At 28.9% G+C, this 26,314-nt stretch overlaps 2 protein-coding genes across 2 annotated transcripts in view; one reads left to right on the top strand and one right to left on the bottom strand.

Moving 5' to 3' along the window:
- Positions 1-18,228, top strand: part of LOC105620984 (Y+L amino acid transporter 2) — a 24,086-nt gene extending 5,858 nt beyond the window's left edge. Inside the window, exons 2-8 of the mRNA XM_012202458.1 lie at positions 12,866-13,084; positions 13,818-14,088; positions 14,633-14,756; positions 15,819-16,019; positions 17,558-17,707; positions 17,810-17,987; positions 18,167-18,228. Coding sequence (XP_012057848.1) covers positions 12,866-13,084; positions 13,818-14,088; positions 14,633-14,756; positions 15,819-16,019; positions 17,558-17,707; positions 17,810-17,987; positions 18,167-18,228 — 1,205 coding nt within the window. The remainder of the gene's footprint in view (positions 1-12,865; positions 13,085-13,817; positions 14,089-14,632; positions 14,757-15,818; positions 16,020-17,557; positions 17,708-17,809; positions 17,988-18,166) is intronic.
- A 5,497-nt stretch (positions 18,229-23,725) lies between these two features.
- On the bottom strand, positions 23,726-25,030 carry LOC105620983 (ubiquitin-conjugating enzyme E2Q-like protein 1). The gene is made up of 3 exons (XM_012202457.1): positions 24,794-25,030; positions 24,209-24,622; positions 23,726-23,854 (listed from the first exon to the last, which is right to left on the bottom strand). Exons 1-3 carry the CDS (start codon positions 25,028-25,030, stop codon positions 23,726-23,728), a joined length of 780 nt encoding a protein of 259 aa, XP_012057847.1.
- Between the last annotated feature and the right edge of the window lie 1,284 nt (positions 25,031-26,314).

Raw genomic sequence — 26,314 nt, 5'->3', positions numbered from 1 at the left:
CACTTCCGATATTTAAAAATTAATTATAGAAAGCGATCGTCGTAACCTTTAAAAATTACTAAAAGTTTATACAAATAACGATATCTATTGATGAACTAAGGATTATTATCTGTATTGTTGTCGATACTAGTAATTATTTACGTTTTTAATACTAGAAAACTCAGTATAAAACGAATATTCAGTATCGACAACAATCAGATAATGTCCTTAGTTATCGTATTTGATATTTTATTTCTGCAGCTGTAATTGTAGCTTTAATTTTATCTGCTTAAAATTAATATCGTTTCAACTAAGGTACCTGAGCCAAATATAAATAAGGCTTACCTTTATTTTATTTTTAAAAAATTCGATTTATGTAGGAATATTAAAATAATATGATATTGAAACTAATTGTAAATGAGAATCAAATCTTTATTTCTTTTATTCATAAAAATAAATATTTTGCTTATGTAAAATATTTGTAAATGAAAAATATTTTTTTATCTCTCGGTTTTATTATATGCGTATGAATAATAATGCTCAACTAAAAAATAAATTGAAAATAACAAAAAAAATAAATTATTTTTCTAATCAATTTTTAAATGATTATTATCATCAAAAAGGAAATTCCTTAAGACTTACTCTCAAACATTACAATTATTCTTAACTTTGTCTGTAATTAACTCTTTAGAATCTTTAGAAATTTCTAGAAATTTCAATTTGAATGCAATTTTAGCTTCTTAAAAGATAACAGCATTGAAAATCATTATTTTCTAGTGTAAGCCTTACATTTAACAAATAAATAACAATAGTTATAATAATAAACACAAAAAAATAAGCCTAGCTTATTTAATAAGTTTAATTGCTTTAAAAAAATATACTTATATTCATTTTATTTGTTATTTTTCATAATTACAAAGACAATATTATAATGTATTATTATAAACTATGAAATGTGTACTGATAAATTTTGCAGAGAATTGTTATAATCCAAGCAGAACAACAAATCATTATGATTTCCAAAATGATCATTAAAAATCATTTTTCAATCATTTCCGATTCATTTTAATGTTATTTGACATTATCGTGACTTATTGTTCCGCTTGAGAAAAATAATTCCTACACAAGTGTTTGTTAAACAAATGTATTGCTACCTATTTCATTTCTTTAATCTCTCTTTGTATTTACTTTCTATAATACATCTTTTAAACATATATTGCAAGCATAAAGCGCGTTTTAAAGTAATAAATTTGAAAGTGGACCTTATTTAGTACTGAGTCTTATTTAGCTTAGATATCTTATTTCTTTTTGTTATAATATTTCTTTAATCTAAAAAAATAATATTTTATATATGTTTTTTTTTTGATAAAAATAAAAAATATATTTTTGCCCCAATTAAGTCTATTCTACAATGTGTTATTTGTTTCCTGTTTTTACTTTTTACTTCTTGTTTTTTCCGTTTGCGATCGTTTTATCGACAATTGCATTTTTTAGTTGCTATAACGTTTTAGTTGCTAATGTTTTTTCTTTCTTCCGAAGTTCGTTAACTTTTATCTCGAGCGAAAAATAAAAGTTGGATATAAAGCAAAAAGTAAAAAGTAGGAAACAAAAAGCACATTCTTTGTAGAACAGCTTTTAATGAGGCGACCCTACTAATGTGCTCCCAATTTGTGTATCTATCCGCATTTGACTCATTCTAATAAATAATTACTAAAACTGATATCTAAGAAATGTAAACTAATTGTTTAAGTTAATATTACACAAATTATTATTTCAATTATACTTATTGCAATGTATACTCATAACACAATATTCTCAGCTCCAATACAGAGCACACTAATAGGGACAAGCTTAAAATCTTGCGATACATACGACATTACTGCAGGATTCACAAAAATTCCTTATATCTTTCGAAAAACATTTTAAATACTTTAATAGTTAAAATATAAAATATTATCTTATTTTATATCGTATACATTAATGATTTAACATAAAAAAAACTTTTTCTTATTTATTTGTGCTAATTTTCTTTATGGCTTATTTAAATACAAAAGCACAATAATAGAGACAGTTACCTGTAACAGCATACATATCAGAGAAAAATATTTCTTTATATTATTTAATAAATTTTATTATATCCAAATAAATTATATGAAATAGTCCAAACAAACTATGTTTGAATCAATAAGTACGATTGTTGAAATTTGAAACAATATATACCTTTGTCTTAAATATTGAATTGTCCGGAGAGTTCGTGCCGATGTTGAAGGAAAATTGAAATGCAGAAAATTTAAATTTTAATACATTTAATACATTTATTAAATTATATAGGTTAGTCGGCACGAACTTTCCGGACAACCCAATACATTATTTTGAACAGACAATGTCTATCTTCGGTATTCGCGCGATCAAACATAATTAATGTAGTACTTAGCTTGTACTGCTTGTTTAATCTCGAATTTAATCTTGTAAACGTATAAATCATTGTTTCCATAATTTCGATCAAAAAATGTAATAGATTGTTCTAAGAAAGCAATTATTTGCATAGGACAACCTCTATCAATATATTTTACCATTTTCAAATAAATAATTTCATTGTTTGTATTCATTGTAATCAAATAATATATTATTTGGTTGAAAGATATTATTTATTTTTATTACTTCAAATAATAATGTTATTTCTGTCAAATAATAGAGATTTGTCTCAAATAAAACAATGAAATTTTTGTTCAAACAAATAATGTTTCGTATAAGCATTATATGTTATTTTAATAAAACAAATTTTAGTCAAATAAATAGGAATATAAATAAGAATACTAAATCCAAAGAAATCTTTTTCTCTGTGTCATTAAAACCTAAAAAAAGAGGAGATCAAATTCAAGCGGCCAGTCGCGAAAAAGTTAGGCTCGATTTAAAATTCGCTAAATTGCTTTAATTGCTTTATCTTTTCATGCTGACATTCGACGATCATTATTAATCTTAAAACAAATCATGTGATCAAAAATTAATGAATGTCAAACGCAAAGGACTTTCCGACTTTTAATTTTTATTCGAAGACTGAAAGATTATAAATGATATTCGATCGCAAATAGAAAAACCATAAGGGGTAAACCACTAACCAGAATTGTATATATCAATGCCTATAATACTAATGTTCAGTAATGTCCATTTTTTATGGTCACTATAAATTTCCTATTAATGCTCATTAATGCTCTAATAACGCTCTACAATGCATAACCTCATATCATTTATTATACAATTTTCTTAAATTATACCCCCCAACTGTACATTGCAATACCCTCAGCAGTTTATTCTCTGAGAAAAACTAATCGCAGTGCCGCATGGGTCATTGGTGATTCATGATAACCCTTAATTAACAAGGGAACTAAGTGAATCTCTCCGATTTAAATGAGCTTTTAATATGTTGTTCTATAATTTAATATGTTGTTGGATAAAAAGACATATATTTTTTTATACGTACTATAATAAAAAAAGATTTTTTATTATAGTTCTAAAGTATTCTTGAAGCTATTCAATTTTTATTCTAAAATTTTTTTCTATCTCTAACAGTTTCGATGATATTCAATCTGAAAGAAAAAAACCAATTTTTTTTAAGAAGGATTTCATTTCCTTAACGTGCAACTCAGCATGTATAAAAAAATACATGTCTCCTATTTTTGTCCATAGAACAACATATTAAAAACTCATTTAAATCGGAGAGATTCACTTGGTTACGTTCCCTTGTAAATAGCGCACTATATTTAATTCGAGATTTTGGAGCACATGGTTGTATGTGTTACCCCGATGTTTTCAATCACGTATATCTTTACATGTAATGCACAGAATGTGAACAATTTTGTTTTTAATCAGTACGCCAAAGGATCACAAAGAAGAATGAATATATGTGAAAATTAAGAAATTGAAAATATTCGAAATATTTAGAAAAAAAAAGAAAAGAAAATATTTTAATTTACGAAAAACAAGATTTTTTGAAAATTTATAGTTTCGGGGACAAAATTGTTAGGGAAATTTTTCTAATGGGATTTCAAACGAAATCGAACAGACTTTGAAAAAAAAACCATTATTTCGATTATTTCCAAAAAATTTTCGTTATATGGAATTCAACAATCTAATAAATAAGAAACGATCATGGAAAATTCCCATTTGATCCTCAGAATCATCTATGGTCGAGAATTAATGATGGAATTAATGATAATAAAACTTTTTTTACCCCTATTGTAATCTATTCTACCCTTACAGCTTGTAAATTAATGTTATTAGATACAGTTCGAGTGTATGTAATCTAATGCTCCAGCTGAGAATTAATACCGTACCATCCCAGCAACGTTGTAACATTGCTACTAATGTTGTTGAAATGTTCCAAAATGTTTCTTGCTTACTGGGATACGTCTTATGTATTTATGTATGATATCAAAAAGTATTTTATAATTGTAACATTTTTTATAATCAAAATATCTTCCACTAAACGCAAGTCTAACGTGAGTCATTGAAGATTCAATTAATATGGAACGTGTTAAGCTACAATTATTTAATAATTAAGATAGAAACGAAAAAAGAAAAGTGTAGAAAATATAAGAAAGAACGTATATAGACCAGATCAACCGCAAAATTCAAGTCGCGAATTCGCCGATGAACGTGAGATCATGAATAAAAATATAAGATGTTTCATATATTACATATATGAAATACGCTCGAATATAATTTTAGAACAAATTTCTTATTAATAGTAAATTTCTATTATAATAGCGGTTCAATATTGATTTATAACATTTTGGGCTAATTTTTTGATCATTAGTCATCGTAGGATTTATTTGCAAGGGAACAAAATCGTGTTGGACACCGACGAATGCAGTAACGTAACAGTGCATACACGTGCGCGACCTAATCTCTGACCTGATGATAATTAAACAATGTTACGCGCATTATCGACTATGAATAACAAATAATAGCGATAATATTTTCCATTCGAACGATCCCTGATACATTGAATCTTCCGCGACATTTGAGACAAAAATCAATTTATAATTTAGTATCTCTTCACTCATCCGAGTTTATTAACAAAATTCTGTATAAATAATATAAATACTGAGTAGATAAACAAGAAATAATGACAAAAAAACATGATTGCACTATCATGTTTTTTTTATGTGTATAGTATATATTATATATAGTATATATTATACCTTTCTTTTTGTGTTACTTTTTCACGTTACTTTTGTGTTCAATTTATATATTTTTATGTTAGTTTATTTATATATTTGTAATCAATTTATATATTTTTAATAATGTTAATTTACTTTTATCAATTTATTTTATTTTATATTTTTCTTATATCTAATTTTTTTATATCTTAATTATCTCTGCTTTATCTCATTTAGTTAAGGAGCACAGACTTTTGTATGAGTTTCTAAAGAAAGTTTAAATTTTTATATTTTCTATTTGCGGTAATGCATAAAACATAAAAAATCAATTAATCAGAATCCTTTTCATGGAAAATAAAGAATAAGAGGGCAATACTCTTTGGAAGATAAAAAAATCGATTTTTTTTTAATTTTATGGAAATATATATATTTATAAAAATCTTTTCTTGAATTTTGATTGAACAATTCGGAAAAATACGGATGTACTCCTATTCGAAACGGCGCGCAGATCCTTTCATCGAATTTCCCCAAGTTTCAATATAATAACTGTTGTAATCATCTTGAAAATCAGGTAGCTACAGGTTTTTGAATACTGAATTGTAACACGCATTAACGTTTTATATCGTCGTGTGTATAGTCGTGTGTGTATGGATCTATGAGGAAGGGGGGGGGGAATCACAAGGTCATCAAAATAATAAGAGTTTCAACGATTTGGCGTTTGGCATCGAAGCATCTTCACTGTGGCTTCGAGATGGCTTTGAAACATTTATCTGCTTTTTTAATTGCGTATCTATTTAATGAAGAATGATTTTCACTTCTGCAATTATGTATATCCTGGATGCAAATAATTTGTCGAATTTCAGGATAGACGATGGAAATATCACGTAAAACGTCGAAGCGGCACAGGCGTTCAGGGTTGCCTTCAAATCCAACTCTGTCAACTCGAATATTATTTTATCCTTATCGATCACCGAATATTGAATAAAGATAAAAAATACTTGGAGTTGACAGAGGCTGTGGTCAAAGTCTCGCTACAAATGCTTTCAAGCATTTGATGGACCAATTAGAAGAAAGAATTTTACTGACTGAATTAAAAAACGCTTCAAAGCATTGTGTTGACCGTACCCACAGTCAAGTTTTAGAACGCAACCCAGGAGGTTCGAACAGCTGCGAGAGAGATGAAAGAGGTCGAAAACGAGTTTTTTGAACTTACAAAAGACATATGGGTCTGGAAATCGATTCAAACTTACTATACATACTAGAAATATACGATTAAAATGTATTAAAATTTTAAAATGAAATGTCTTTTTTCTCAAAACTATGTTTTTTAAACTAGATCCTGATTTTAAACTAATGAACGGATCGACTTTACTCTTTAGTTACATATTAAAAATACCTTTCTCTATTGTTTGAAGCATTAATCAAATTGAAAAATATTAATTTGTTTCTTAACATAAAACTTTCAAAATGTTTAGATTTTTTAAGTACTATTCTTACATACTTTATAATTATTTAAAAAACAGTTTGTTTGATTTCGATGACAATCTAAATATCTAAAGATTAATAATCTTATTTGATATTTTGTTTCAAATAATTGAATGTTATTTTATGAAATAATTTTATGGGAGACGATGCGTGCTTGGATACGTCTACTTATAATTACAATTTTCATTATTTTAACTTGGAAAAATTCCTGAATCTCTTAATAAAATGCATATTAATTATAATATGTATAAAATTTCAAATTAATAACCTACATAATTTCTGTAAAAATGAATCATAAATATATACTCTTTTTTAACTTGCAAAAAAATACTTGTTTTAGAATGGGGTCGCAAGCCATAAGCCATAAGAAATTAACAAATCGTAGTGTATTATTTTTGTCATATTCAACTGTGATTGGCCAATTTCTTACGGTTTACGACTTGCGATTCTATTGTAGAACAGGCATTAATCTAAATAAGTGTTGTGACAATTTTTGTACTTAGACTCTTACAGACATTCCAAGTATCTTTAAGACTTGCTTCAGATATTTGTCTAAAAAATAAAAATAAAAATTACTGATATGGAAACGCGTTAATAAGGAAGAATACGAAGCTGGAAATACCTGATAAATTGTATATCAATGATATCATACTTACACATCTTTGTTAACGATCTATTTGTTACAATAGATATTACTTTTGTTGCTAGAAAAGTTGTGTAAGTATTAAATAATTTACATACCGATTTTTTTATCAGGTATCTCCAGGTTTTCTTATACTTATTCTTGCTTTTGTCAACGCGTTTCTGAACAGCTTCGCATAGTTGTGTAATTGCACATTATAATACAAAATAGTTTATTGTGACATCTAATATTTACAAGTATAATATTTTTATAGGTTATGTATTATGCAAACTGATCATATCATGAATTTCACTTGATATAAATGAAATTTATACTATATATATTAATTTATATTATATAAATGAAATTCATGATGGTCAGTTTATTTAATCAGTTAATTATAGTCAGTAATGTAAATAGCTACACATGCTCTAAAACTTGAATAATTTTCAGACGTCTTTTCAAAAAGTCTGAAAGACATATCTTTTCTAAAAGACATCTGTTTCAAGACGTCTTTTGAATGTCTTTTAGACATGCATGTTCTTTGGGTCAATAGAGATGATAACTGTAGAGAAAAAAATCAATAATTTTACAACAATATAATAAATAATATTATATAGCATTATAAGTAAAAGAAAGGACTCTAATAATGAGATATTCATTTATTTTGGATAAATGCTAGAAATTTATGGGCAGAATTTAAAATAATAATAGATCATTTTGAAGGAATTTAATAAACTTTAAGATAATGTTACGTAAAATCAAATTCTATTTTTTTTAAATATAAAAAGTGCAGAGCAAATCGCAAAATCAGAAAATTATGCTCTTAATATGAGATCTCCCGAGAAATCAATAATAAAATGTAAAATACATCAGTATTGCAATTAAAAAATTTTATTTAATGATCCTAAAATACAAACACGGAAAAAAAATTAATTGAGTGGTACAGCAAATCTATAATTTACTACGCGAATTCAACATCGACAGCTAAGAAGATTTGATGGTTTAACAAATCGCTAATGTTATTCAGCTGTCAACTTTGCTATTTTAACATAGAAAATTGACTGTCTGTATATTACTGTAGATTTGCTGAATCAGTGAAGCATTTAACTGTGTTTTTTTCCATGAACAAATAAACGCGCAAAATGAGCATGCAATACATTGTACTTGGAAGTTTGTTCGCGTCGTATGCTCCAGCATGCTCCAATGTGCTCCTACTATAACTCCTACTCACTTCAATAAGGGTTAGAGTGAATAAATACTATGGTAGGAGCACTTTAAAACATGTTAGAGCATGCGACGTGAACAAATCTCATGACTCTTCAGGTAATTGGAAGCAAGTAGAAATAGGCATTTGATGTTTATTCACTTGATTGTCCTTTTCATTATTATACAATAACATTTATACTTTAGCAATGATTTTCAATATGATAGGAACATAAATTATTTTATATTAGAAATACTTTGAGTATCTATTATGATTTCCATATTACAGTTTTACGATCAAATCTAACTTCTGTAATTAAAACTCAACATATCCCGTATTTTTCTATTAGTATGATCTTACTCTATTACATAAAGCATTTATTGCCAAATATTTACTTATTAAATAATAAACAAGGTTTAAAGGCTCATTTCAATGAAACTTGAAGAAATCCAAATTCTAAAATCTTTTTTTGCAACGACAGATATGATCTAATAATGAATTTTCTAATAAATAGTTTACAATTCAAGAATAATAAATTCGTGGTGGAATCAATAGATAGCGTTTATTAGTTTATTAGTTAACGGAAACGACGCTATCTCGTATTAAGCGCCTATCTAATAAAAGGTTTATAATAAAGGGTTTTCTCTATATATAAGAAATAATTGTTATTTTAATAATTCTTGAAATTTAATCGGGACACTACCTAAAGTGATTCAATATCTCAAAAAAATAACACCAGATTTTTTTCAGATTTTTTTAAACAATTTTAACTCGTACCACCGAGATACAGGTAGACGGAAAAATACCTTTTTGTGCACAAAATTCGGCCGATACTCTAATTTTTAATCAATTTTAAAGCTTTTTGTTTTAATTTACTCGAAATTAAATAAGCTATAAGCATATTTTGCGTAAATTTTGATTACGGTTCAAATTAAAAATTGCCAATCCACAAATCCAATATTTGTATAATTGATTTTTTTCTGCTCACTTCATTGGATCGACCATTTTTATTTTGGATCGTAATCAAAATTTATGCAAAATGGGCTTATATCATTCAATTTCGGACAAATTAAAAAAAGAACTGTAAAATTAAAGTTAAGAATTAGAGCGTCGGCTGAATTTTACAAAAGTGTTTTTTTTGCCTACTCGTGCCCCGATAAAAATGCATTCGATAGCAGGGGTTAAAATTGTTTAAAAAATCTGAAAAAAATCTGGTGTTATTTTTTTTGAAATATTGAATCACTTTATGACGTGTCTCAGTTAAATTTCAAAAATTGTTAAAATAATAACCATCCTAGTATACGTACTTATTTATAAAGTATTTATATAATAAAAAATCAGAAATTTAATAATTTTAGCTCAAAATATAGGTATTATTTAAAACGTTAAAAGAAACGTTAAAAGAAATCATGTTCAATCTGAATGCATTTTTATTCATTTATAGGAATTGCATGAAGCACATTTCTATGCCTTTCGATCTAAAAATAATATTTCCTTTTTTTGTGCATTGTGAATACTACTCAATTGAAAATTTTGAATAGGAAATGCAGTTTTTCAATCCAATTGAATCTAATTGAAAACAATTTTTTTAATTTTTCAATATAGTGAAAATTCAATTTCGAAAGTATCTATGCAAATATTAAATTAATATGCAATGATATATCTCTGACATAAATACATATATTCTGATCTTTTGTCTCTATTGTTCGAGTATCGGTACGAATACTCGACAATAGAAAAAACGAATTGAGATGTATTATATATTTCTGTCAGAAATGTATACTGCATATTAATATATCACTGTGTATTAATGTATGCCAGAGATATAGACTGCGTTTGGAATTGACGCTTACGCGTTCATTCTATCTTTATCATTCATTATTCATAAAAAGAAGAATAAAATTTACAGCATATGAGTGTCGAATGCAGCTCTAATCATTGCGTATCGATATTTTCGAACATCAATTGGATTCAATGCATTTAAAATACCACAAAAATTTCGATCTATTTTACTCCATAATCTATAATCTCGATATGCTCTTTCTATCTACAATATGTTCTTTGTTTTCTTGCTTTTTACTATTTTTTTACTTTTGCCTTTTATCCAGTTTTTCGTTTTTCTGTCGTTTGAAATAAAAGTTGAACTTCGGAAGAGACAAAAAACACTCTTGGTATTAGGTGTACAACTTTGCTTCCGCCGTTTTCTTATAGTTGATTTTAGCGGTAAGTGGTGATCGAAATAAATAGATCATAGACGTCATACAATAAACTTGGGCATCTGTCAACATAACCCCATAGAAACATTAGTCGATTTGTGTCTGCATCATAAAGTTATTCTCGATTGAAAATGTTTACGAGCCAAATTCTCGTCATTTGCGGGAGGTTTTAATTTTTTGCTTCAATATGAAGAAATCTGCGGCTGAGGCTCATCGAATGCTCTCAAATACTTATAGTGAGACCGCTATTATTGAAAGAACGTGTCGTGAGTGATTTCAACGCTTCAAAAACGATGATTTTGACGTCCAAGGTCATGCTCTGTATTTGGTGGGACCAGCTCGGCGTAGTGTATTATGAACTGTTAAAACCGACTGAAACAATCACAGGCGATCGGTATCGAACGCAAATTGATGCGTTTGAGCCGAGCATTGAAAGACAAACGGCCGCAATACAACGAGAGACACGATAAAGATGATTTTGCAGCATGACAATGCTCGACCCCATGTTGCGAAAGTGGTCAAGACATATTTGGAAACGTTGAAATGGGAAGTCCTACCCTACCCGCCGTATTCTCCAGACGTTGCTCCCTCTGACTATTACTTCGATCAATGGCACACGGCCTGGCTGACCAGCACTTCCGGTCTTATGAAGAAAAAATTGGAAGTAAAAAATTGGATCGATTCGTGGATAGCCTCAAAAGATGACCAGTTTTTTCGACACGGGATTCGTAAGCTACCCGAAAGATGGGAGAAAGTAGTGGCCAGCGATGGACAATACTTTGAATCATAAATGTATAATCAGTTTTTTACAATAAAGCCTCGAATTTCGGAAAAAAAACAGCGGAAGCAAAGTTGTACACCTAATAGATTTCCCTTAAATTTGAGAATTGATTTTATCATCTCCTTCTCCTTTTCTTTAGCACTTGTCGAGTGAATAATGATGATTTCGGCCAGCAATCAAAGTATAATGAATCGATTCAAAAATGTATTTCAAAAATGTATTTCAGCGAGAATAATGACGCAATAGTCTCAAAAATGTCTTCCCAAACACTGGACGCCTGCGCCTGTCGCACAGACGCGAGCCAATACGAGTGATCCTAACTTTGTTAGAAACTATAAATCTATTTTTTATTGCTGCACTTTGAACCGGTGCAATAAGTTGAAGCAAACGTATAATTCATTTCAATTTATTGCTCTGTGTGTATTAGTTCAGAAAGTGCAGCAATAAAAAACAGACCTTATGTTTTGTAGAAACAACTCAGAAAAAGTTCTCAATTGGAATACGAAAGGAAGTGTATGTTCTTGATGGTGGCTGTAAAAAATAGATTTTTTATTTTTTAAAGGGCCGCTATAGCGAGATTCATATTGTAGAATTTGTTTTGTAAGTCTAGAACAACTTAGAACAAAAAGTTCTCAAACGAAAGAAAGTGTATGTTTTCTCGGTTTGTCGAAAAATGTTTTTTTTTCTTTCTCCAGGTTTCTAGTTTAATTTATGGAATTATCTTTTTGGAACAATGTTTGTAACGACTAAAACAATCTATAGAGATAAGAAATTGTTTGATTTTTTAAAAAAGGTCTAGCTGTAAAAATGTTTTTTTTTATTTTAGAGAATACGAACGTTTGAAATAAAGTAATATCATTTTGGAACGATGTGATATAAAATTAAAGCAATTTGAAATAATTTTAAAAATTATAATTTTCCCAAAAAATAAGAGCATCAAATTCATACTCTTGAACTTCTTGCTTGGTTCATCTTTCTTCTTTTTCTCTTCATATTGAAGAGAAATAGAAAAAAAAGATTCTGCAAAAAAGAAAATTCTGCAAAAAATTCGGCTAAAAAGAACAGGTCTATTGGAAATTATCTTTTAGGTCGCCTACATCTGGCAACCCTGAAACAAATGAGGATTTTCATAGGCAATTGCATCAACATTACTTTGACTTTAAGCAATGCTTAAAACGCTCTCTTTCTCTCTCTTTCTTTCGCTTTAAAACGAGACAGAGAGAGTTTTAAGTCTTGCTTAAAGTAACGTTGATGCAATCAACACGGGCCTAAGATATATATAATATACCTATGTATAATTGGTCCAATTGGTCGCTCGAAATTTTTCTATCAGATTCTCCATGATTTTCTTCTTATTAAGAAGAGTAGTTTACTAAATTAATAACAAAATGACATCTTTTCAATTTCATACAGGTACGATGATCCCCAAATCAGGTGGCGATTATGCATACATTAGCGATGCTTTCGGACCTTTGCCAGCATTTCTCTACCTTTGGGTCGCCTTATTCATCTTGGTGCCAACGGGGAACGCAATCACAGCTCTCACATTCGCACAATACATACTGCAACCCGTATGGCCTGGATGCGAGCCGCCGTATGCAGCGATTCGATTACTCGCTGCTGTGATCACATGTAAAATGAATAAATTTTTTCATTTTATTTTGATAATTTATAGAAAAAAAAGAAATGTATAATATGATCTAATAAAATATGATAAATGTTCAAATTTAAATTATAATTATATATATTCAATAATTATACAAAAAATAAAAAAACTACAATGTCATATTATCTCAATATAGTTTTTTGAGGTTTTCAATATATTATTGTAATATCATCGTTCCGGCAGCTTTCGTATTCCACGAAAAAAATCAAAGAATAAAATTACTGAAACGATGACATATTGAAACGGTAACATATTGAATACATTATATTAAAAGATACTATAACTCGTATTGCTGTGTTCCTTTTATTTTTTGTATAATTATTGAATTATAATTTAAATTTAAATACTCCTCATGGAAATAACTTTTGAAACCTTTCAGTTAATTGTAGGTTTTTCAATATAATTGATTATGCTAAATTTCTGTCAACTTTTTCTTCTACTTTTTGTTAGCTGTTCGATATCTCTTTCAGATCTTCACATCGTTATTATAAATATCGCATGATATATATATATAAATATATATATCGTAAATATCGAATTCATCAGAGATATTTTGACGTACGTGTGCAATGAGATGTAATATAAGATATAATCCAATATAGCCTGAAAAAAACATTATTCATACACATTCTCTCGTCAGATTGTTTTATAATATCCGCGATATGTATATGACGAACATATTTCATTATTCTGTTGTAGGTCTGTTAACTGTCATTAACTGCTATAATGTTAAATGGGCGACCAGAGTGCAGGACATCTTCACTGGCACCAAAATCTTCGCTCTAGTAATCATCATGGTAGCCGGTGTCTGGTGGCTCTGCATGGGCCACACGGAGAACTTTCAACATCCGATGTCTGGCACTAATACTCAACCCGGTTACATCGCTCTGGCAGTATATTCTGGACTGTTCTCTTATTCAGGCTGGAATTATCTTAACTTCGTGACGGAGGAGCTAAAAGATCCCTACAAGTAATTGTCGTAAATGCAATTGGGATTAAATTCTCCATGATCTTTTTGTATCTTTATTGCAATTCTTTTAATTTATAAAAAAGCAGCGTAATAATACTCAGAAAAAATATTCTAAATGTTAATAAATATTTGTTTAAATAGTGTCAATTAAACATTTATTTACAGTAAATAAATATTCACTTAATAAAGAAAATGATAGTTAAATCAAATTAGTGATTCTTGTACCAAATAAATCTTTGTATTTAGTAAATATTTACTAGGCACTATTCAAACAAATGATTTATTAAAATTTAATATTTTCAATGTACAGGTCAAATTATATTTACTTATTTTTGATAGAAAATAATACACTAATTTATGTAAAATTAATATTTAATTCTTAAAATTGTTTGTCTTATATATTATTAAAAATAGATACGAATAAAATATTAGTATATTATTATATTATTGAAGGACGTTTATATATTTATGAAGATAATAACGTACGTAAAATTTTAACGAAGACTTGTAGAAACTTTCATGTGATGTTTTTTCATTTCCACAGGAATCTTCCGAAAGCGATTTGTATATCACTGCCATTGGTGACAGTGATTTATGTTTTCGCGAACATTGCCTACTTTGTCGTACTCACGCAGGATGAAATACTTGCGTCGAATGCTGTCGCAGTTGTAAGTACGCTTTTAATGTTAAATACGTTAATAATTATAAATACATAAAATATTAATTCATGATTGATTCGCTTCTACGTAATATTGTTCGCGCAAATATTTTATTACTAAGAAAACAATTCTTTGATTTTCTCTTTAATATGTATAAAGATAATATAAATTAAAAAATAATTTTTAGAAAAGAAAAGAAATTGACGACTTTAGTTCACACAATAACTTGCTTGTATTAAATTGATTACAGTAATATTTTATATATTGAGTAAAGGAAGAGGAAAGTGCTGAGCATTCAGAATGTGCTGAAAAAATGATTTTGCTGAAAGATCTAAAATTTTGTTGAATAAGAACTTTAATAATTAAATTAAAGGACTCTTTTAAATAACAAAAATATCAAGAATATAGAAGAACAAATTAGAGTCAAATTCGAATATCGATATGTGTAATAAACGAATATTAAAATTTTAATATTCTGATAAATTGATATGAAATATAAATTTAATTTAAAAAACTTAACATCAGTTGATGCCGAAATACGTCATGTAATACAATGTAACGTAAAATTTTTTAAAATTAAATTTATATTTCATATCAATTTCAGAATGTTAAAACGTTTATTATACATATCGATATTCGAATTTGACTCTAATTTGCTCTTCTATATTCTTGAATAAGAACTGCAAAATAATTTTGTTGAACTGTCATAATAATTTTATTGAAAATTAAAACTGATTACTAAAATATCAAAATTTTTTGCAGCATTGTTTATTATTTTTTTAGTTTCCAACATAATTATTTTGATTAGATATCCAGCAAAATTTTAGACTTTTCAGCACAATCATTCTTTCTGTACATGATCTCTTGCACATGCGTTACTGCGTTTCATCAAAGCAAGCTACTCGATAAAAAAATCAACAAATATGTATGATATCGCGAGAAGTGACATACCGATTTATTTAATCCATTCGATACAGAAAAAAATTATGCAAATCCGCAATTGCTTTCAGTTGTAATCAAGATCTGTTCCACTTTTACTAACTTAGTATTAAAACAGAATTTTCTTTTTAGACCTTCGGCGATAAACTATTAGGCGTTATGTCATGGATCATGCCGTTTTTCGTGGCATGTTCGACTTTCGGAGCATTGAACGGCGCAATCTTTGCGTCGTCTAGATTGTTCTTTGTCGGTGCCCGAAACGGACACCTCCCCACTGCCATTGCTTTAATTAATGTTCGCAACTTGACGCCGATGCCATCCCTCATCTTCCTCGTAAGTATCACATCCTCATGAAACGTAAAAAAAAACAGTAAATAAAAAGAATTTATTATATAGAATTAATTATGAACTAATTAATTTTTTTTAAAGCTTTTTTTAGACATTTCACATAATATCTTTTGATCTATTATATTTTAATTTTCGCGAACAAAACTCGAATAAAATAAATAAATATCGCCAACACTTATTCAATTTTACGATAATTGATTGCAAGTCACTTATTTAAAAAAATGACATCTCAATAGTGAACATATTTATTTATTGTATTTATTTAATCATTAACGATGAATAATTTTTAAAGAATTGTTTTATTAATTATCGTATTATTAATACGTTATCATCATATAGAACAGCGTGTATGTTTGTATAGTGACATTTGTTTGGCGATAACGGGATGTGACAGTGATTTATGTAGCTATAACGATCATGAACACTTCAGTCAATTGACATCAGGCTTAAGTTACAACGATTGCATTTATCATGAAATTTGTTTGTTCTAATTCCAATTAATATCACATTTATACGATGATACCCAAATATTTTAACCATATTAGAAATTATTAACTATATACTTTATAGAAATTTTTGACTGTAGTATTCACTTTTCGGAAATATTTTAGACTCTTTAATAAGAGTATTAAAAGAAAAAACATTATACCTTTTCATGCGCATATGTATTGCATATTTAAATTGATATTTTACTTGAGAGAAAATATCTAACGTAAATACTCAAAGAAGATAATCGATACATTTTCAGCTTTATTATACCCAACATCTGTAATCTGCACAAGTAATCTGCACTTTGTATGCGATAATTCGACCCGTCCAATTGTCGGGAATAGAATTAATTGACGTGCATAAATCGGATCCCGTGAAATTACATTAAAGCCGGCGTCTTAATGAAATAAACGAAGCCAGCCGGATCAGAGCAGGCCGGTAGACACACACAGCGGCATGCTATTATGTAGTTCGACATTTTGATTTGCGGTTCGTTAATTGAGAACGATAAATTGATCCTTTCGCTCCCTGGCCCCGCGTCTCTTTGACGATTAATGGCGGAAGTTTGCTCGCGATCTTTATTCCTTTCTACGAACGAATGAAAAGAATCGATTGCGTTAAAGCCATGCTGTCACGAATAATGCATAACATATTAACTATAAAGTATAAGATATACTTCGATATAATTAATTACACGATATTTAATATAGATTGTAATTAGTTCTGAGATACCAAAATCATCTTTTTAATTTTTCAATGATAGCTTTTGAAATACAAGAGATTCAGATAATCTAGATTTTCGTAAATTCTACATCTTAAAATCTACTTCAGTTATTTAAAAAAAAATTTTTTTTTCTTTGAACGAAATGCCAATTTTAGATTTTGATATAAATCTGGAACCAAATGTTTTAAAGCGTTTTAATTATTGCGATTCGCAATCAGTTCTAAAAGCGCTGATACGCACGCGGAGCAATTTTTCTATTCTTGTAGTCGGACTCCAATTCCGAGCGTTAAACTATAATTTCCGTTTCTAGTGCATTATCACCCTGATACTCCTCATCATAGAGGATGTCTACGTACTAATAAATTATGTCAGCTTCGTTGAGGCTCTATTTACCACACTGTCCGTGTCTGGTCTATTGTGGTTACGTTACAAAAAGCCCGATCTCCATCGTCCGATAAAGGTATGCGCAATTTTGTTACATTTAATTTTAGAAAATATCATATCTATGCATCTTTCTTTTTTTTATTCGATCGCAAATTTCATTTCGTATTTTATCCTCTAGGTTTCTATCATTTTGCCAATCATTTTCTTCATAATCTGCGCATTTTTGGTCACCTTTCCGTGTTATGTCTCGCCATGGGAAGTAGGTATAGGCGTAATCATAATTCTATCTGGCATTCCCGTGTACTGTATATTCATCGATTGGAAAACGAAGCCCGCTTGGCTCATTAATGTATCCTGTAAGTATAGACAAGTTTTAGAAGTTTGTTTAAAATGAAACTGCAAGATAGTGGCTTACGTTTATGCAATAAATATATAATATATAATATAAATATATAATATTACATATTTTATGTATTATTTATATAATATACTATATACTATATGATTATATGTCATTATTATATTTTTTGTGCAGATAATTTCAACATAGCATGCGCAAAATTATTCATGTGCGTGCAAGAAGATAAGACGGCGTGAGTGCTCAAAACTCGCAATAATCTTTATGACAAACTCCGAACTGAGACGAATTTAAAAGTGCATTTTGCACGCGTCGTACTTTTTCATAGATAGATAGAATATATAGTTCTGAATAGATACAATATTGATCATTGTCCTCTATCAAACAATTGCATGATTGCATAAGTATTAATGATAATGCGTGAATGACCGATACAACACCATCGTCGATAAATTCATTACTTTTTATATTTTATTATATATATATATATATATATATATATATATATATAATATATATGTATATACATACAGATCGATATTTGCGGAAGTAATTTTTATACATATACATGTATTCGTAATTATTTATTGTTTAATAAGTGCCTATCTGCGTCATTGTTACTCAGCTTATAATGCTAAACATTTACAGAAAGTTCGATTCATATTACAAATAACGAATGTTCCGAAATAGTAAAAGAATCATCACAGCAAATGTTGATGAAATGTTTAAAATATTGTGTACATATTCCTTGTATATTTTATGAAAATCGCGAGCGAACGAGTAGTACACATCTCCATCGACAAAGGGCCGCGATGAAGAGCATTTATTCGTAAATAAGAATCATCTGGCAGAGAATGGTCGCATTCAGCAGACTCAACTGTTGCGGAAATCCGTGAGCGCTCGCTGCTATTGGTATATTCTTCTAGATCATCCAATAGCAGTAAGCGCTCACGGATATTGAGTTCTACTGAATGCGATCAATACAAGGAGCGCAGCACCGTATGTCTGTATAAGGTTTGTTCGCGTCGCAAGCTCAAATATGCTCCAATATGCTCCTATCACAGCTCCTACTCACTCTATCAAGCGCGTTGGAATAAGTAGGAGCATATTACAACATGTTGGAGCACGCGATGCGAACAAACCTATAATCCTTGTACTTAAGGCTTCCTTAAATTTATCTTTAGATGTAACTCAGTAACTAATGAAATAATTCGTAGAGTATCTGAAGATAAATTTAAGGAAGCCTTAAATATAAGGACTGACTATGAATACGGGCATTAGTCTGTGAAGTGAACTCTAAAATTGACTCCAAGATGAAAACATGTTAAATTTGTTTTCCAAAGTAAAATTTTGTTTAAAAATTTATGGATGACCTGATCTGGAATTTTTGGAAAAATTAAAATTTTACAGAATATATATTAGAATATATAACGAAATGTATAAATGGAATATATAAATGAAATTTTTAATCGTCATTTGAATATTTTTTTTACATGTCATAATTGTCGTATTTGGAATATTTTGGAGTATTTTTAGAGATTTTAGAAACATTTTAGAAATATTTTGAATATTTCAAGAATATTTAGCGTTTGCTAGGTATAGTCTATTAGCGTGTAAATTGTATTCGAGTGCCAATTCTTGATACTGCCTGGCGTATTCGAATGTATACTTAAAAAAAAAAAATATATATATATATATATATATATATATATATTTAGGGTAAACATTTTTTGATTATGTAATCCATACATGTATCACATTTTCATTGGCTATGTTGAATTTTATACATACTAAATATAAAATAATAGAGCTGTATTTTTTATGAAGGCACAATATAAATAGAATTTAGCAAAATTATTAAATAACATCAATAAAATTTATATAATTTTGATAAGTCCAATTTTTTAAGGACTTTACATCAATTATAGCATTTATTCGCTTTTATAAGAACTAACTGTCATCACGTATCTAATATTCTAATCATTCAAATTTTAATTCAGTGAAATATATTAAAATGAAGTGTACTGATTTCAATTCCTGAATTGTATATAAAAAAGAAAAATATAAAGTTTACACGTAAATATATATAGTCCTGAAAGTTTATAAGAGATATATAAAGGATTCTGTTTTGATTAATTGTATGTATTATACATACATACATATACGTTATGTAATTTTTTGATAACCATTGATCAATTATTTCTCAATGGAAAAAAAGTCTGACAAGGTAAATCTTTTCTTACTTTCAATTATCTAAATCTAGGGAATATTTTCTAGGGACAGATTTTCTGTCTGAATTAATTGTCTGAACGATATTAATTGAGCATTAATACATTCACAGTTTATTGAAAATTAAATATCATTATTAAATATCATGAATGAAAAGGTTTAAACTAAATTATGAATGAAAGTGTTTTTAAAAAAGCTAAACATCCACTTAAAGAATCTTGTAGTCTCTCGAATGATATTCATGATGTTTTCGAATATAGACTGCGTCGAAAATTATTGCTTAAATAATATTTGTATTCTAATGAGGTAACTGTTCAAATATTAATAAGGAATCATTGTAGAATAAATTACATTCAAGAATGATTAAATATATGTGCCTTATATCGCGAGCAAGCAAATTACATATTCTGTAAAACAGAATAGACTATTTGCCCATAAAATGGGCAAAATGGCATAATCATACTAATGATAAATTGTGTGTAAATAAAAATAGATATGTATTCACATTTTAATACTAGAAGGACTAGATTTGATGACCCCTAGAAGAACCCAATAAAATCTTTTTCAATAAAAGTCAATTTTATTTCACATTTTTTTTCGTAAATCAATCAAATTAAATGTATAGATTAATTATATTTAACATTTTAACAATATAACAATATAACTATAATTTATTAAACATTTAAATTCATAAACTTATAAATAAAACCGTAAAAAAAATATATGACCAGATATAAGCTGAGAGGCAAATTGGCTGCAATGGTTCTTCTAGATGGACAAATAAAAATTCAACTATATAATTATATATAATTATATATAATTGAAAATTTTTTAAATAAAAATTAAGAACATGAAAAAATGATAAAAATTACAAAAGGATATCATGTGGAAGTAAAGTTGAAAAAAGTTATAGCAATTTGCATTTCGCTAGGAGCCAAATTATTGGCTGCCTTGGTCTTTCTAGTGTTAAAGGCATTTATAGAAAAAATAACAAATCTTTGAATAGCAACTTTATTCCAACAGATTTGATAAAACGGCGTTGTAAATTGCTTTTAAGTATAACTTGCAATTATAAACTGTTAGCGGAGATAGGAAAGATTAGCACTCTCATGCTGTACATTTTATTCGTCATTTTCAAAGGACCCTGCATTAATTATTGAAAAATTAGGGCTCGATGAAATGAGTTTAATTTTTACATATGTTGTAACTTAGAATGGTGAATAAAAAATGTTATGTACACATCCAACTAACAGATATAATTCTTGAGTGATGGAGGGATCAAAGGTGCTCTGTGAACATCCAGATAACAATGTATTTTGATTGTTACTTATATATTACTTACTCTAAGTATATTGAATCCAAATTGCAACAACTGAGTTTGCATTTGTTAGCCAATTGATGCCTTCATGATGTAACAATTTTGGGTAGCAACTAGTCAACAAGTTGTCACAATTTTAAAATCGTTATCGTCAAAATTCGTGTTATTGTCATGTTTTCAATAATAATCTATTATAGAATCATGAGATTTGCGTTTTACTGATAACTTGGATGCAGTTATCTTGCTGTTAAACTGCTAGTAATACATGTTTTCTAAAATTTTTAGAACGAATCTTATTTTGAAAAGTAAAATCTCACTCTTAAAAATTGAAAATTGAGCCATTCTTTCTCAAGACTGACTCAATTTTCAATGTTTAGAATGAGAGAGGTTTCACTTCCAAGAATTTATATACATATGCCTGCATATAGTTACAATGTTAGTATATTCGAATCATTGACAAATACATGGCTAGTTATCAGCATTGTATAATTGCAAGATTCACAGATTTTGTTAAGACATTAGTTATCTACTAGTTATCTACTAATTTTACACTTTTGATATACTATAGTTCAAGAACTATCCATTATTTGAGTCATATATGTATGTAACACTTTTTTTTCATTACATTATAAGCTACAACATATGTGAAAACTAACTCATTTCACCGGGACCCAATTTTTCATACAGTTAGTGCAGAGTCCTTTCTAAACACAGAATGTGTTATACACTTGTATGATGAAAAAAAAGACACAATATACACATGCCTGCCGTCAAACTACTGTTACTACGGCAAATAGGCCAAAAGTATTATTAATATACGTCAAATTACAACAGTTTCTCATGTATTTGTAAATATTTTACTTATATTTAATTTTTATCCCTCACTTTATTTTTTAAAAGCTTTTGAAAATCTTGTACAGATATTACTTCTCGGCGCCATATTAAAGTCAATCATTTGAGTAATTAATGAGTCTCTTATTAATCTAGATACACTTTATGATTTGTTCATTCATGATGAGCGTTTACAGTCACGCGAATCTTTACGATCAAACGTTAATCTAAATTTTGCAAAGAGACATATTTCGAATTTGTTATATTTATTTGGCACGTACAAGTCCAACATAATGACTGTATGTACAAATACTTCTGCGAATAGTCGATTAAAAAACGTATAGAAAACGTTTATACATAATACATAGTATATTGCTGGGTCTTGAAAAAAGAAATTCGAAGAAGCTCATAATTAAGACTTTCGTTCCTACAGGAATATTTGGACGCAAATATTTTTTCCCTTCAAAAATATTGACAAAAAAGCGAAGAAACAAATCATAATATTTAATATTTGGTCTGTTTCCTGTACTAGACTGCATTAGAATTTTTTTTCTTGCTTTCGATAAATATCAAACATACATCTAGCTCACTTTAAGTTCCAAAAGTGTACATTAGTTCAGCCACAGAAAACAGATCTATTATTTTCGTTGTTCATACACATTCCATCGATTCTTCAATTATTTAACAATAACAATTGAATACACATTATTGAGCAATTTTTTTTCTTCATTTCTTTATCAAATTTAATGAAACAAAGTACTCTGTTATGAGCTTCCAATGTCCAACGAATAAATTTTGCAAACTTTATCGATTCGAAAAACGTGAATAAGAATAACATTATAACAATTCCATATTTATCTTAATAATTTTAATTTGGCATAATGATATAAATATTTGTAAGAAAATTTCGAGATCTTTAAAAAAATATCTCTTTGATGTGAAGTAGATTTTTTAAAATCATGTCTTTTTCATATAAATATTGAAATTAATACTTTTGTATCCGATATTCATTTCTTCTTTACTGGAAAAAGGAATAATTAAAAAATGGGAATTTTGTTTAAAGATCTTAAAACTTTCTTTCTCTTTAGAATCTTACATATTTTTATTCCAAAAATTGAAAAATGACTAAAAAAATTTCCACACGTGCTGTTTAAACTCTATGCTCTTTCTGATAACATTTGCTTGTGCATTCTTCTTGCTGCAATTAGGCAATAAAATTACATTGATTTTCCTAATGCAACAAAGAAATCATTGCCGACGTCTCCAGGAAAATCGGAAAAAATCACGTCGTGCACCTCTTCTCAAGCAAAAAAAAACACAGATACACTTTCGATTTTTTACGATGACATATTCTGCGGTCAACCTTCAGCGAGCGGTGGCGTCACCCAACCGTATTTCTCGTGTGTTCTTACCAGATTCTTGAATGTTTCCTCGGCCAATTGCCGATTGTATTCCTTGTTCGGCTTTGGCACCCTTGCCACTTGTGCCTGTTGAGATAAAAGCTTTACATAAATCTATAAGGAAATCAGTATGTAGAACACATGTGAATGACCAATATTTTTTTTAATTTAATCTTTGTTTTCTTTATAATAATAAACGTTTTAAGATAAAAATTAAATTAAATTTCTTAAAATTGAAAATAAGACTATACAAGACTAGACAACGTTTTCCATGTGTGTATAATATAATTGTGATGTTTATGATATTGCATTAAGGTAATATGATATATAATACTATATCACATGTATCATAATTACGTACATTATCGTGATGATACATTTTCATGATACAGTGTATCTGAAATCATTAATTATTTGGCGCAGATCTAAAACAGTGCTTACCTGCCCCTTTACAACACTAGCTGCAAACTGCATGATCATCGACTCAACGCTATATGCACAGCACCATCCTCTCGGTGTGAGGAGTTCCATACAAATAGCACCGCCATGCATCACAAAGCCTTGATCGATTCTCGGTGAGATTACCCTCATAAAAGGTGGTGCAAATGGAAACTCCTTCGGAAAAATTACGTGCAGCAATATGTGAGGTATCTTTAACTCGCGCATATCGGCTGCTAGCTTGCTGTCTGGATCAATTTTATGCAATCGAACAAACCACTCAAAAACATTATCATTGACGAGCTCCACGGTGAAGGCAGAATCACAGCATTGTGTTCTTTGGATTCTGTTAAACTCTTTCATTAGTCGACGCAAACCGATGTCCTTGTCGTAGACGGCTTTGCATTCGTTGTTGTCCTGTATGAGTAAAGCCTGGTTTGAAATTCTCAGGCTATCTCAGGATATCCAAAATCTGATTACAGAATTATGGATACAGAAGCTATTCTATCATGCTTATTTATTGAAAAACGATGATTAGATCTCCTTCTTGTGATCTTTTCTAATTGATCAATTGAGAATTCCACACACCTTTGCGGACTTCTTTGCCTTGAAGAAACAACTGCGATCAGCATGAGTGGAATCTGTATTTTCCAATATCGGTCCATCCATTGGAGTCACGGCATCTGGACGGTAGTGGCGATTTAGGAGTCTCCTCGATGGAGAATTGGTTGAGCTACTGGCTCCCTCCGGTTCAGCTATCTTATCGGAAGACCGAAAGAGCTTTCGAATGGCAGCTACCACTTTCTCCTTGGATTTCGTAGACATGATGAAAGTATTGTGTCGCTTTTTTACGAGGTCTCGCTACTCTATATTTAAAACATTTTTATTTGTAACACATTTCCAAAACTATATCATGCATGAAATTATAATGATCTAATTTTTTATATGTTTATATACTTCAAAGAAAAAGAATCAAACAACTATACCAAAGAAAGAAATTAAAGGCATTGTAGAAAAAATTATATCAATAAAGTATAAATTGTTTACGTTATAAATGGAAAATCAACACAAATAAAAGAATAAATTTTAGGTTTTTAGAAAAGTTTCTTAGTGAAATATATAAAGTTATATTATAAAGTGATTCCTTCAATTCGATATAATAATATTAATTAATAATATTAATACTAACGACATATTAATTGCCAACATTGGAATTCATTTTAAAACATTATCATATATTCGGATCATATATACATAATAATATACTTTCAGAAAGAATTTAAAGATACCTTATGAATGTGTCGGTAAGTTCCTATTTGAATTTTTAATTTTTCGAAATAGAAAACTTTTTTAAATGTTTTTTAAATGTTTCTAAAACGATTTTTAGATGTTTGTAGAATTTTACACTCTGATTTTTTGACAATTGATCGAAAAAAATTCCTATAAATTCTATAAATTCCTGTTGACTCAATCTTGCTTAAGTTATCAAATTATATCTATTTTTATTAGAAAATTCGACAATGTCAGAACTTTTAAATCGTACAAAGGGTGTGGAGCAGAGACGTTTCTATGAAATTTTTGTCCGTGCAGAACAAATTGAATACTACCCAATTTATTAACTTGTAATCCAATATCGGGCTTACCCATTCTATTCGGTCCTACATCGTATACAGTTGACAGAGTGTCAACATGCGACTAATTGTGTACTACATGGATACACGCAAGAACGATGAAGATGCGACCACTGAACAGGAGCAATCTCCACCCTCGTTAAACCACCAATCGACAACAGCCACGAGAACGACTGAAGGGATAGACGCCGACGCCAACGATGATACCGGCGCTACCATCGTGAATGGCATAGTTAGCTCCCTTTATCGATCCAATTTACATGACCGATAAGACGGCTGATAGACTACGTACAGTGGCAAACAATAGCTGTTTTTTTCCATCGATAAGTTGGAATTCAGTTGGAGTCATGCAACTTTTTATTTAGAACAGAACATGCAAAGTGAACATTTTTTATTTTTTAATATAATTTGTATATATATATATATATATATATATATATATATAATAAATAAATATATANACAATAATAATTAATTA

The sequence above is a fragment of the Atta cephalotes genome (assembly GCF_000143395.1).
Source record: "Atta cephalotes unplaced genomic scaffold scaffold00031, whole genome shotgun sequence".
Lineage (NCBI taxonomy): Eukaryota > Metazoa > Arthropoda > Insecta > Hymenoptera > Formicidae > Atta > Atta cephalotes.
The sequence above is the reverse complement of the archived record's forward strand: the minus strand, read 5'-3'. Positions and strand labels throughout refer to the sequence as shown.

Excerpts from the sequence above, each read along its gene's own strand:
- LOC105620983 (XM_012202457.1), bottom strand. The coding sequence starts at position 25,030 with ATGTCTACGAAATCCAAGGAGAAAGTGGTAGCTGCCATTCGAAAGCTC. Across the intron at positions 24,623-24,793 it reads AGGCAAAGAAGTCCGCAAAG|GACAACAACGAATGCAAAGC; the intron begins GTGTGTGGAATT and ends TTACTCATACAG. Across the intron at positions 23,855-24,208 it reads CTAGTGTTGTAAAGGGGCAG|GCACAAGTGGCAAGGGTGCC; the intron begins GTAAGCACTGTT and ends TTATCTCAACAG.